This window comes from Athene noctua, chromosome 1 (genome assembly GCF_965140245.1).
Source record: "Athene noctua chromosome 1, bAthNoc1.hap1.1, whole genome shotgun sequence".
Taxonomy (NCBI): Eukaryota; Metazoa; Chordata; class Aves; order Strigiformes; family Strigidae; genus Athene; species Athene noctua.
In genome coordinates this window covers 257,551,373-257,565,927 of record NC_134037.1, presented here as the reverse complement: position 1 = coordinate 257,565,927, position 14,555 = coordinate 257,551,373, and the positions used below count along the sequence as shown (strand labels likewise).

General features: G+C 37.7%; 1 protein-coding gene across 24 annotated transcripts in view; it reads left to right on the top strand.

Moving 5' to 3' along the window:
* The window catches only part of DLG2 (discs large MAGUK scaffold protein 2), a 1,037,827-nt gene that overhangs the window by 603,985 nt on the left and 419,287 nt on the right, over nucleotides 1–14,555 (top strand). For all 24 annotated transcript variants that reach the window (XM_074917829.1, XM_074917850.1, XM_074917842.1 and 21 more), the window contains one exon: nucleotides 9,607–9,660. In XM_074917829.1, coding sequence (XP_074773930.1) covers nucleotides 9,607–9,660 — 54 coding nt within the window. The remainder of the gene's footprint in view (nucleotides 1–9,606; nucleotides 9,661–14,555) is intronic.

Sequence of the window (14,555 nt, the reverse complement as noted above, 5' to 3'; positions counted from 1 at the left end):
AACAGATAAAAGATTCTGAACAAATATCTGTTCCACAGTGAAATTTTAGAATAGGTGTATTGCAGGCAAAGCAGAATTGATAAAAGGAATTTAACTTTATTGCCAGCTAATATAAACATTTTAAAATTGAGTTGGGTATTGAGAAACAAAGATGACAAACAGTTAAACTAACACTTAGGGAAAACACCTCATTGCCTGGTTCAGCTTCACTCCAGGCACCTCTCCTCCTCCTAGGTACCACTGCAGGTCACAGTCCCTGCAGTGAGGTGAGGGTGGCACAGGAATCTGGGGCTGGGGGTCAGGGTGTGATGCTTTCTCTCTGCTGCTCCTTTTTCCTCACTTTTTGCTTCTGCTCCAGCCCTTCAGAGGGCCCACCATGGAGCTGTGGTCTGGTGTATGTGCCCAGTAAAAGGCAGAAGGCAGGTATAATATGAGAGGCGTGTTACTTAAAAGAGGCACTTGAATGTAGCAGATTAAGGAATAACAAGGTACAAAGTCTAGAAGTAGAATTGTTTTTTTGATTCCGTGCAACTTTTTATGTAAAATAAGAGAGAAATCAGTCCTAAAACCAAAAAGAAAATGGCTTGCGTGTATTTCCACCACCTATCCTAAAACAAGATTGCATAATCCTAAAGGGAGCATTCTCTTTTTTCAGTAACAACCTGACAGTATGACACAGACTCACGAGGAGAGTCCTTGCTAAGCTCAGCAGCCTGTGATGCTCCTGCTGGGTGCTACAATCTGCAAAATTATGGAAAAAGTGGAAGTTCTGGCATACGCTGTCCTGCAAGTCACCCACAGAGCACCCAGTCTCTCAGGCAGAAGGATGTCAGTGAGAAAACTAAGAGTAAAAATGGTTGGCAAGCCCTGTAGTAAAATACCAAATAGTTGTAGTTTATATAACAGTGCATCTCCATTGAGAAATGCATTTTATACCACATGAGGCAAAACCTTGCAAAATGCCTGACCTGCCCTGAACCTGGATAGCTTCACTTCACACCCAGATGTTTCTTATCTTCTGAAATAACACTGTGATTGCAGTGGTCCTGCAGTGATTTAGGGTTTGAAACAAGCTGTCAGCAAGCGATATATTTGGAATTATTTTGTTAATTTTATTCATCACATAGTGATTCTGGGACATGAAGGGACACTTTGGGACATCAATTAAAACTTTTCCAGAGGACATTAATTTAGAAGTTTATTTCTACTTACGTAAAAATCAAAACTCTCTTTTGCTCCAGCACAGACCAATGTGACTTTATATTTATTGCAGATATTCAGAATCAAGTTTAATTCTTTAAGTTCTTCCTAAATAGTTAAACATACATCCATTAACTGAAAGCATTTGGCAAAATAGCTTTGCTCCTATACATATTTAGCTGGAACAGAGTTAAGTTGATGCATTATGGACCACAGTAACCCCCAGCTCTTCTGACAGCTTCAGTGCTTAACAGCATCAGTGGTGAATTTGTTACTTCTGTTATACCCAAGAACCTCTGTAAAACTCTAAAGATGCTTCTGTATTTCTTATTCTTTCCTCTTTGTGGAAAGTTTTAGCTGAAGCACCAGTAAGTCTCGGTCTCTTCTGCTCTTGCGAAGCAGAGGTGAGTGCTCTTTGGTACCAGTTCCATTATTTCTGGGGTGCTGCATACAGTGCTCGATGTAATTGATTAGTTCCTGAAAGCAGATGTCTTTCATTCTTTGGGATTTATGTTCTGACAAACCTCTTGAATAGATACTGAATTCTGTTAATTTCCCTATTTCACATTTAGTTTTACATTCATTTTTTGTGGTCTTCATCTGCATTAATTTATAGTTCTTACGTCTGTGTGTTTTTGAGGGTGGTTGTAACATCTCCACACAGGAATAAGTGTTACCCTCAACCTGCAGGTACTTCAGGCTGTAAAAAGGTAACAGAGTAAGATAACTGGATAACTGCTTTGTGAGCTTGGTGTACCATGATTTAAAAAGTAAAAAGTCATGCCATAGGCAATGCAGCCTTCACTGTTGAAGAGAAAGGAGGGAAAGAATGGCAATTCCTTTGGTTTTGTTTTCCTCTCTCTGGAAGGAGTTTTATCTTTGTGCACATCAAGGCTGAATCAGGTACTGTGGCATGCATCTCAGTCAAATAAGATGCCTAAAGACTGGGTGCCTACTTTTTTCCTGGTCTGTGTTGGAGTCTATGTGCATACATGTGCATGTTTGTATGCTTGTAGGTGTCTGTCTGCATATATTACATACACACACACACACACTCTTTTCACTTAGCCTTGATAGTTTCTGTAAAAGTTCAAAATCCAGAGAGAAAAAAAAAATATATAAATGAAGTAGTCTGCACTCCTGAGTAACGTAGTGAATTAATGTATATGTTCATATTAAAATAAATTGAAAGGTATTTCAGAATACTTTCCTGTTCTTTTTGTTGTGCAGTTCTTCTTGAGGTTTACACTGTTTTATAAAAAATCTGCACCAATCCGTGGTTAATATTGCTAATGCTTAGGCACACTGTAGAAGAATTAGTTAATGTTTAATAAAAGATGGGAATGCCCAAGTCAATGAGACCATTTGCCATTGTTAACAAGTCTGTGGAATTTTTTTTCTTGGATTTTTAATTTCTGAATAGTTAGCTAACGTTCTTTTAAAATAAGATACAAAACAATCTGAAAAAAAAAAGATTATTAATTTAAGTGGTCCTAAATTATTTTTCCTTATTAATGCTTTCATGAACATGCTGGTTAAGTGCATGCACGCTCTATAAATCCTGCCAGGAGAGAAACAAAACTAATATTGAGTAGAAACATACTATTTCAAATTTTTACTCTGTTGAAGCAGATCAGTGTTTTACCATTAATTTCAGTTATGCGGGGACTTTCACCAGAATTTTTTAGGTCTGATAGATGTAACAGAATGTCATTAAGATGTTTAAAATGGAAGATATAACCTCCTTTGGTAATTTCATAGTATAAAATAAGTTAGCTTAGCTCTTAGGTTTTCAGTAGCATCAGTCCATAACACTTCATTTTTGCAGTGGATCTTTCTACTGATATTGATAGTAGTGGCAAGAATTTCCAAATGCTACATCTTTTTATAAAATTGTTATGAATTACATAAAATGAAAAAAAAAATACATATCAGATATCAGAGTATTGAAGATAATACACTTACAAAAGACAGTATGGAATGTATTTCTATTTTTGTTCCCAATTCTAAAGTTTCCATATCCGGACTTCAGAACATACCAGAAACTTGCATTGCCTGGCTTGGTTAATGTTATTTTTCTTAAGAGACATGCTTTGGACACACTTTGGTGATAGTTCTGAAGCATCGTGGAGATAAGATCAGAGATCAGAGCATTAATTAATAAATGTTTTGGCCCATTCCCTTTCAAAAGGCCATGAACACGTGCTGAAGCGGTACATCTGAAAACAGGTTTTAGGCCTAAATTTCTGTTCAAAGCTAAAGCACTGGTGTAAGACACTTTGCATCAATTTCTTCTGTGAGTCAGTAGAGATGTGATAATGGGACCTCTGTGTGAGTCTTCGTATGGCATTTGGCATCCTAGAATGAGACAGATGGATCCACCCTGTCTACTGATAGGAAGGTTATCACCTCAAAATGTAATGGGTAATAACATTTAGTTGAATAATATCTTCACTGGAAATTCAGATGTACCATAATTATCTCTCATTCTCTATCGAGCTTTTTCCATTGACATTTCTGTGTCCTTCACTGGATCTGATATTGGGCAAAAAGTTACCATTATGTTAATCATTGCTAATTCAAACTGTAACAGGCAGTATCAGTACAGGTGAAACTTCAGCAACTCTAAAGCAGGTGCTTTCTTGCCATTCCCTCTGGCAGCCTGTGGATCCATGCAGAAATTTTAGGTTTTCCTTAGGTCTAAATTCTTTTTTGTTTAAATAATGCCACAGCTACCATTTAAAATATGAAATTGTTCCTACAGATTAAGTAAAAAGCAGTGCAAAACCCCAAGCCCAGAAATAAGGCCACCTTCTTTGAAAGGCACTATTTAAATTAAATGGATTTATGTGAGGTTGCATTATATATGTAGTGAAGGGTCTCGAGGATTTCTTGAGGCATTTTTCTTCTATTTATGACAGCTGCAGCCTGCAAGCAAAGCTGCTTTGGACTTATGCTTTATGTCTTGAAGTAGAAGTAGGATTGTTTGCTACAAAGTCATTCTTTAGCTGTTCAAAGAGGGTCCCTATCTTTTATATTTTTGTTTAATAATGAGCAAATTACTTTTTCTCCTTCTTAGTCTTACAGTTTGTAATTCAGTAGTAAATACAACAAAAGGTTTTGTGTGCTCTGTGATCTTGAGGCCTCATAGCATGCCAGAGAATTACTGTTTTGACATCTAAATTATCATTTAATATTTCCTGCCATTGTGTACCAATGTAAATATATTTCTTGCAGTTGCGAAAGGAAACTTGAAAATCTGAAATGAATCTAAACTAATTCAGCATTACCTTCTTAAGGCCTCAAACAGTCTGACACGTTATATCTGAGAGATGCAGCGTGCCCTATTCATGTACAAATGTAGGGCCTGCTCCGCTTCATATTATTAAGACACAAAATGATATCACTTTCGAGTAAAATAAAAGTGGAACTGAATATTCCAGAGAGTGTTTTAGAATTTAGAGCTGGCTGCCTGGAAAGATGAGCACTTAACTCTGACGTTCAGTCCACAGAGTCAGATGTCTGCAAAAGATGGTAATAAGCCACTGACAACTCAACTTACTAGGAATAAAGATAGGTGGATGGTTTCAAAATTATCACATACTTGTTTTAGTGTTTTCTGGTTAAGAAGTAATGTGCTGTGCTTGTTATTTATGAAATAGTTACCATATATGTATGCAAGTAGTTTCATGGTCTGGTGTTGAATACAGCACTGCATAGTAGGAACAGTTAAAATAAGGAGCTTTGAATGCTCCCTAAGAAATGAAATTCAATATAATATGGATAGTCTATAAAACTGTGAACTCTGTAAGTAAAACCAGTCAACCAGGATAATGCTAGCACTAGTGTAGAGGGAAGGTTCATCTTGTCTGAGAGGTATGAGTCATGTCATCACTGTAGAGAATTTGGTAGCAGAGTAAATGGTCATGAACTAGACCATGTGCCTTCTTGTTCTCTCTACTGGCTTCAAGTGCTTTCACTGTATCTTGCTTTTAAGTTGTGCTTTTCATGAAAAAGCAACTAGACTGTCTGACTTGCTGCAAGCAGAACAATCTCATATATATTTGTGGAAGCAAAGTCTGTTGTGCTCACATCCTTCAAGAAGAAAAAAAAAAAAATCTTCCTCATTTTTTTTTCCCCAAAGCTATTCAAGTTTTGTCCCAGCTATGCCAATCTGTCACTGCAGCTGTCAGTGTGATGCCTTTTCTTCAAAGCACAGAGATGGCTCAGCTGAAACACTGCTTCTAGTCAAGGGCAGGAAAAAGGTCTGTGCAGGGAGCACTAGTTACAAGGCTGACAACCCACATGCTACATTGTCAGCATAATACTTAATGGTAAGGATTCAGGTAGAAATGTTAAGTGCATGAGGAATGGGGAAAGGGAAAACCAGGATCACTCAGTTCACTACAGTCAGTAAAATTCCCATTTTTGGGTGATTGGTTTGGATTTATTTTGCAGCCGCAAAATCGTGAATATGTTCACAAAGGCCTCTTCCCATCTTTAAAATCTGATTGCAAAGTCTGGGAGCCCTCTGTATGCTACCTGACTTAAAAGAGGGCTGTTTCTTTCATGAACTAATTACTGCTGATTTGAATACATCCTGCACATTAGGCAATTAGACATGTAAAATTTTAAAACTCCCAACATATAGATAATTTAGTTCTTGCCAAGCATCATCTCTCTTGAATCTTTGACCAAATTAAGCCAGTTCTACTAGAGTTGTTTTAAAGCTGGGAAAAGCTAGGTAAAGGGTAATTAAATGTCTTGGTTAAGACTGCAGAGCACATCAAAGGGCAGAGCTATGAATAAAGTCATTATCTTTGTCTTCCAGGAAGCCATTTTTTCTTCTCACCCAGTCTCAAACTTAGATAGATGGTTTATATATGTGTGGGTATACAGACTGTGACAGATAAGAGGCGGTGCTGTCTCAAAGACACAGTAGGCAGAGATTCACCAGAGAATCTAGCAATTTTTTGCATGCATTTGTTAATTTATGCACAACTGAAAGCATTATTGATGAGCTGATGAATTGCTATGATAGATTTATCAGCATTCTCTATAAGAAGTGTGCATATATCTGGGTATATTTTTTGAGATTCAGAGAATCAGTGCATGTGATGTGTTCTTAAGTCAGAATAGATGTAGACACATCATCCTGGAAGGCAAAATCCTTCGGACTCCCTGTTGCTACTGATCTTCTCTTGACCTATTCCTTGAGTAACTTCACTGTGATTACAGGACTATTTTGATGCTGTTATGTACTCTATGGTTAGCATTATATTTAGGGCTCTTTCCAGTGGTTGCAAACTGTCTTCTCAACTCTGCATGATTAAAGCCTCCTACTTTTCTTTAAAGCGTGCATTACAAACAGGACACAACTAATAAAATCATCTCCATTTCCTGCACTTAAATGCAATGCTGTAGCTCAGGAGGTCAGCATTCTTCAAATTACCATATGTTAGAATCAAAATGTTTGTATTAAATCACCACACAGACTCGCTGTCCCACACATGCACGTACACATACACATGCACAGATAGGAACAGGAGGAACAGAACAGGAAAATTCCCTGATGATATTAGTCATGCCTGAATGGTTATAGTCCCTATATCCATCTGAAACTATGTTCTGTGAATTTCCTCATGCCCATCTGTCTGATCAGAATGATTACCTCAGTAGCAGAAAATCATCAGTTTGAAAGTTGAATCATCGAATACCAGGTTGGAAGGAACCTCAACGATCATCTGGTCCAACTGTTCTGGCAAAGGCACTGTCTAGACGTCCAGCACCCTGTCCAGCTGAATCTTGAAAGTATCCAATGTTGGGGAATCCACCAGTTCCCTAGGGAGATTATTCCAGGGGCTGATTGTTCTCACTGCGAAAAATTTTCTTCTTGTGCCCAATCGGAATCTCCCTAGGAGTAATTTGTACCCGTTTTCCCTTGTCTTTTCCATGTGACTCCTTGCAAAAAGCGAGTCTCCATCTTGTTTGTAGCCACCTTTTAAATACCAAAATAATTATTGAAGTTCAACTCTTTTAATCAGTAAAGAATTCAGTAAGCACTGTTTTACAATGAACCCTGAAAGATATTCTGGCTTGAAAGCCAATTCTTTACAGGATCTGTAGGAAGGCTAGACAGGGAAGGATCACACTATTCAAAGGAACAGCTTAAATGCTCAGGCTTTTGTTATGGAAGGGATGACAGGCCAAATGAGAACCTGGGGATGAGGATCAGGTAGGAAGCTAACAAATGCGAACATCCTGGTGGGTGCCTCTGGGTGCCTTGTCAAGGCTCATGAAGGACAGAGGGAGGTGAGTGCAAAGGGGCAGACCAATTTACAAAGGGTAAATTTTGCCTTGCCAACCTGACAGCTTTCTGTGATGAATCGTTCTCTGGATGAGGGGCAATCAGTAGGTGTCATTTGCCTTGATTTTAGCAAGTCTTTCAGCAGAAATTCTCTGTCTTGTATCCAAATGGGAGAGGTAGTGAATGGATGGATGTAATGGAAGATGAGTGGGACACTGGCTCTAATACCAGACCCCAAGGGTAGTGATCGGCAGTTGAAAGTCCAGTAACTGTTGGCAAGTTACTTGTGGTGTTTCTACAGAGTTGATACTGGTGCTAATGCTGTGTAATATCTTCATTAACAAGCAGAATGATTAGATAGAGTGCACTGTCAGCCAGGTTTTAGGTAACACCAGAGTGGACAGAGCAGATGATATATTGGACAGTTGCCATTCAGAGCGATCTTAATAGGCAGGAGAAATGGGCTGAGAGGAACCTCACGAAGTTCAGTCACAACAGGCAGGAGTTCCTGCAGCTGGGCAGAATAAAAGATGCAGCAGTCCCAGCCCGGCACAGTCCGGGTAGACAGCAGCTTTGTAGTGTGGAGGACAAGTTGCACATGAGTCATCCATGTGCCCCTTCAGTGGCGAAGGCTAACAGCAAGCTGGGCTGCACTAATAACAGCCTAGGCAGCAGTTTGAGGGACATCTACTCATCACCTGTGAGACTGCAACAGGAGTACTGTGTCCAGGTCTAGCTCCCCGGTATGCCAAAGATTGTTGGGTGGAGGATAACCAAGACAGTGGTACACACAACAGTGTCTGGGTCTGGTGCACAGGACATTCAAGAAAAGAGAAAGCTTGGTTTGTTCAGCTTGGAGAAGCGGAGGCTGTGGGAAGAATCTGATTACTGTCTTCACCATAAAAGGGATGGTTAGAGAGAAAACAAAGCCAAACTCCTCTCAGAGATGCACAGAAGTACGAGGCGACACAAGTTGCATTAAGGGAAATTCTGATTAGATATAAGAGAAAACTTTTCTCAATGAGGGTGGTATAGCACTGAAACAGGGATCCAGCAAGGCTGTGAAAGTTCTTCTGAAAACAACTGCAGCTGATAGTATGAAGGACATGCAGGTTCTGCTTGTGCTCGTAAGAGGAAGTAAAACAGTAAAAGATTTCAAAAGAAATTCCAAATCCCCTAAATAATATTTTTTGTATAGTGTTTCCACAACTACTAGTTTTTGATCAAGAAATCTCTTCAGTTTTACTTCAGGAAAATCCGGTACAGATATAAGGCTTTGTTTCTCAATGGGTTGGAAGCAATTGGTGATCGTATGAGAATGCTTTGGAAAATTGCTTTGGAAAATTACTTCTGAAAAACGTTTGTTATTTTAATCATAGATCACAGAATGTTTTGGGTTGGAAGAGACCTTAAAGAACATCTAGTTCCAACCCCACTGCAGTGGGCAGGGACACCTTCCATTAGACCAGGTTGCTCAAAGCCCATCCATTTTAGCCTTGAATAAGATACTGGTTTTTAAAGCAGTGGAAAGATGCTTTCCTTCTGAAGATTGCAAACTTCATTTGTAGATGGTACTAGACCGTCTCACAGTATGTAAAAATAGAAAGAAGATTAAATCAATACTGTAAAAAAAGAATCTTTTTCTTCCTGTATTCATGTAAGTAAAAATTATGATTCTAAAAAGGAAATCCTTTGTTTAACCTGCAGTGATAATACACTTACAAATAATTCTATATTCTTAAAACCTAAAATATTATAATCCTATGGCCTTCAACTTTTATCTGTCATGCCAAAGTTGATACATCATGTTTCTTATAGTTCTGCTCAAACTGAATAACTAGTTATTATGTATTCAGGATGTGATCCAAAGCGTAATGAAATTGAAAAGAAAGACCACTGTGAGCTGTGGATTGGAGGCTGAGAATCTATTTTCTTCATCCTTTGATTGAACAGTACCCAAAGTTATGTACTGTTGTACGATGTGAATTCAATGGCAAAACAACCTTTAAGACTTTTACTTTAATGTATCATTATGAGCATTTCAGTATTAATGAATTTCAGATTTTTAAATATCTTTTCTCTTTTTTTTCCCATTTCAGGCAAGCCCTGCCCCTATAATTGTCAACACAGACACCTTGGACACAATCCCATATGTAAGTATTTTTTTTATTCATGTATAGAATTTTGTTTTTTCCCCACAGAAATTCTATTCAGTATTGCATAGAAGTTATAAAAAAACTTACAATTAATCTTGTCTTTTACAGTTATAGACTTAATTCTTTTTTAGAAGAAATCAGGAATGATAATTACACTCGGGTGAATTATAGCATATTATATACATATAATTTGTAGTTTAGACTTTAACACATAAACTGGAACTTACTAAAACTCCCCTTTCTTTGAAAAAAAAAAATTATTTCATTAAGCCTTTCATCCTTATCCATATGAATATTTCTCCTAGCTTACTAAGAAGATACATAGATGCACACTGTAATATTAAAATGGTGCAAGCAGCTCTTCATCTGTCTGTCTGTATTCTTTTTGTAGATGAAAGCTGTTCATGATAAATAACAACACAAACTAGATGACTTCATGTTTTCTTATTAATGTCTCTTTTATGACTTCTAGAAAAAAATTTACCCTAAAGTAAATGCATGTTTTTATCAGAGTTTAAAAAAATCTGCTTTTCTGCAAGCATTTGATATCATTGTCATTTTAGACTGTAAAAACAACTATGGCTGAAGATAACAGACACAGAGAAAGACAAAGTGAATATGTAATGAAGAGAGTAACAGGCTTAAATGATTGGAGGCAAGAAAAGCAAGTAGTACAAAGCTAGCCAGCCAGTATCTAATCTTTCTCCTCGCATCCTCTTTAGTTATCTTTTTAAAGCTCCTAATTAATGTCTCTCATCTGTCGTGTTTTGTCCACATCTGTTTCTTATGATACCAATGCATAAGCCTAATTATTTATCCACCTACACCAATCATATTGCTGGGTTCTGTCTTTTAGAAGACTGTTGATGAGGAAGTTTAATAGGGGTTGTCCTGGCCAGCTTGTTTGTTTCTGACATTTCATAAAACTTAGAAATTATTGTGCAGAAGACATGTAAAGATCACAGCCAAAATTAATTTAGAAGAATGACACTGCCATAAAACAGAAGAGAATTAAATTCCTTGTTGGGAATTTCAACCATTGGGAAGGGTGGAAAAGTGAGATAAAATTTCCCTGTTCATTTGTATTCAGCTTTCTTAAAAGAGTTCCTGTCATTTCTAAGTCTCAGTTTTCCTCCCTAACATCAAATCTGCTCTGGTCTCACTTTCAATAGGTCTGGCTTTTCTTCTGTTTTAACAAGACATTTTACACTTAGTGTTCTCTAGATGTACCAAGAGGGACATTGTGAGCCCCAGTTCTCATTTCCAGCACTGGACCTGTGCCTAGGATACTCTGCAGCTACAGGGTTAGAATTCCTAAATACATACGCAATTACACTAGTGACAAGATGTTCAATCAATATGATTTATTCTTATAACACAGTCTATCAATACTTATATGCTTTAATACTACTTTTATACTAGTATTCCTTTCTCTTAAAAAAAAAAAAAAAAAAGACAAATGACCAAACACATTCAAGAGAAGTATTGACAATAGGCTGAAAAGTATCTGTGGGCTGTTTCAATCTCCAGCACATGATGTGAACTAGATAAATAAACAGAAGGTGCTGCTTGTGAAAATAGACATTTCTGAATTATTCCCCTTGCTCTTACCCAGTGTATGGGAAGAGTTACGTCCCTTAGGTATGGGACACAGCAGTGTTACCAAAGAGGGACTTATTTAGACTGTCCAATAAGAAATGTCAAGGTGGAGCATATCTGCTGAGCCCAGGCCACCATGGTGCCCCACAGGACATGGGGTCTTTGTTCTACAAATAGGCATTTCTTTCTGATCAGGATTTGTATGCTTGATCGTTCTCCAAAATGAGACTGACAGACAAACATATGGACAAATGGCCTCTTCCTTCGACCTAGTATTTTGGGGAGTGAGCTAGGATACCTGTGTTTTCCTTCTCGCTCCCAGGACTAGTTCAATTTAGTTTGGTTTGGTTTCATTTTATGGTATTTCCTCTGCTAGGAGGGTGCTGTAGTCACTGGGCCAGATACACGTTTGCTTGTGTGTGCATCCCCTCCTGGCCCAGTGAACCTTTCAAAAACAGGTTTATGGACAGCATGTGGTGCGTTGGCTTAGGCCAATAGCCAAACACTCCTCTCGCTCCCCTCTCCTGTGGGTCAGGGAGAAAAGAGAGGGAAGGCAAGAAGAGCTGTATATTGAGATAATAACAGTTAAATAAGGAAAGCAAAAGCTGCACATGCAGTCAAAGCAAAATTAGGAATTCATTTACCACTTCCCATCAGCAGGCAGATATTTAGCCATTTCCTGGATAGTAAGGCTTGGTCACATGTAGCAGTTACTTGGGAAGACAAATGCCATAACCATGAATATTCCTTCCTTTCTCCTCTTTCCCCTGAGCTCTTATGACTGATCAGGATCTCATATGGTATGGAATATCCCTTTGGTCAGTGGGAGTCAGCTGCCCTGGCTGGGTCTCCTCCCAACCCTTCACTCACCCCCAGTCAACTCACTGTTGGGGCAGGAAGGGCAAAATGGGAGAGAAAACCTTGATACTGTGCAAGCTTTGTTCAGCAATAGCCAAAACATCGATGTGCTACCAACAGTGTTTCAGCCACAAATTGAAGCATAGCATCATATGGGCTACTGTGAAGAAAATTAACTCCATCCCAGCCAGACCAAGTTCAACCTATAATACTACCACGTGGGGCCTATAACACTGCAGGGTGTTAGTGGGGCTTTGTCTCTCTCTTAAATATTTGGAAAGGCAGAGGAAAATCTTCCCAAACTGGATGAGATAATTATATGATAATGCAGCCATCATCATATCATTTATTTTACAGGAAATACAATTTAGTAGATATGCCCTAAAATATTTTTTTCCAGAGAGGTCAGTTCAGAGAGATAATAGAAAGATATATTTAATTATTATATTGAAACTCGAACAAGAGTCAAGCACCTGACTTCTCAGGACTGTCAGGACTTCCAAACACGCCTAGAGGAAGACTATAAATGCCTAGGGACATCTCTGGTGAATGTTTAAGTATCCTTAGAGATAGCTAGCTAGTTATTAAAGCTTCTGAAAGGTATCATTCTTTTTTAGTTACCACAGACAACCATCTAACACTATAGGGAGAAATTATTTTATGGATCAGAGGATCCAAGTTAAATTACGATATTTTCTGTCCGAAGCTAAAGGCAGCCATGATGTACATGGGCATGGAGTAGCCAATCCTCCCTCATAACTTTAGCATGTCTAAAACACCCATAAGTGCTGATGTCTGGGGCAAGAGTCATCTTAGATCCTGACTATTCAGCCTCTGTTGTCAGGCCTCAAAGCACACTTTTGAGTCCAGGAAGCCTCCTATGGGAAGAACAAGCAGAAATGTTAGATCTTCCTAGTTGGACCATGTTTCCTATGATCACATTTTTTTTCTCATACCCTGTTTTTCTCTAATCTTAGGTGCTTGTCATTTAATTATTTCATTTGAATGTGCATTCCACAAATCTGGGTACCATATCTAAATTAACTTGTTGAATAACATTAGAAGGCAAGTGGATATATAGGGCAAATTATACATCACAGGAAAATTTTTGACATACTAGTTTTTGATTTCTGACTTGGGTTTTTTTAAGATGCTTTTCATGACAACAGGTTAATGCTGTCCACTCATGTTTTTGCAAAAAAAATGCTTCTTTAAAAAAACAAAACCATATATAATTTTTTATTTTATTAAAATATAATTTATCTTAAATAACTATAATTGTAATTGTATTTGCTATAACAAAGTAAAATAATCCATTTTATGCCATGTAGAAATAATTGTCAAACTTTAAACACTGGAATAAGCATAAATTTTCAAATTTTGGTGAATCAATATGGACCTACTTTTCTCTGACATTACTAGCCATAACTGATAGATCCCTAAATAAGGTCAGGCTATTTTTAGGGTTGTTACATACCGGATGGAGACTTCTTATGCTTTCCTTTAGCTGTTGGCTCAGCAGCTGAGAAACCTCTCTCATTGTTTTGTTTTATGCAATGTACCTTCAATCCATTTCCATTTCAATAGCAGCTCTGCTCATCCTCTCTGCCATCATCCTCAGAAAATTCCTGTTTTCAAAGGGAGAGGGTCTCACAGGAATGATTAGCATTCACAAAGCATTTTCAAATGTAATTTTTCCACTGGTCCATCAGAGAGAAATTTCCTTTTTACAGCTGGTATACAACTGGTAAATTGCGTGATTTGTCTCATTAACATTCTAATGATTTAAATTCATGTAATTAAACCTTTTGGTACTGTTGACGTTCTTCAGACCTTTCAACTCAATAGTTTGGGAAAAAAAATCATCCTGTGAGGGACTGTTTTTCATCAGTATGCTTTTCTTAAATGAGATAAAAGAAAAGGCCTTATTCTATTATACTGTATGTTATTCCTTATAATTTGGGACTGCAGTGAATAACAGAAGAAACAGATAATTAGCTTTGTTTCCAGGTTCAGTGGCTTGAAAACTTTGGCTTGCCAAGCTTTGGACATGGGAATAAACTTGATAGGAAGCTTCGATGGTACAAAACGAATTATTCTGTGGCATTTTAAGCACAATTAAACATTTGTGGGAGTTTGTTTGTTCTCTATTCTTTGGCTGTAAATTTTAGATCTTTTTGTATAATGAGAAGCATTAATTTAATAACATATGAATCATCTCAGTTTCTCTGTTGCACAGAATAATCCCTACTTACTTCTTTTTTAGTTTCCAAATGCTGTATAGTTCAGTTGAAAGTAGCAATAAGACTGGTTTTGATGCATCACTTTCAGAAACTGATGAGAACCTTCCTCTTCATTTTATGATGGAATTTCATTTTCCTTTGATCTTAACTAAACTTTAATAAAAGTTCACTCAGGTACTGTATTTTTTCCCT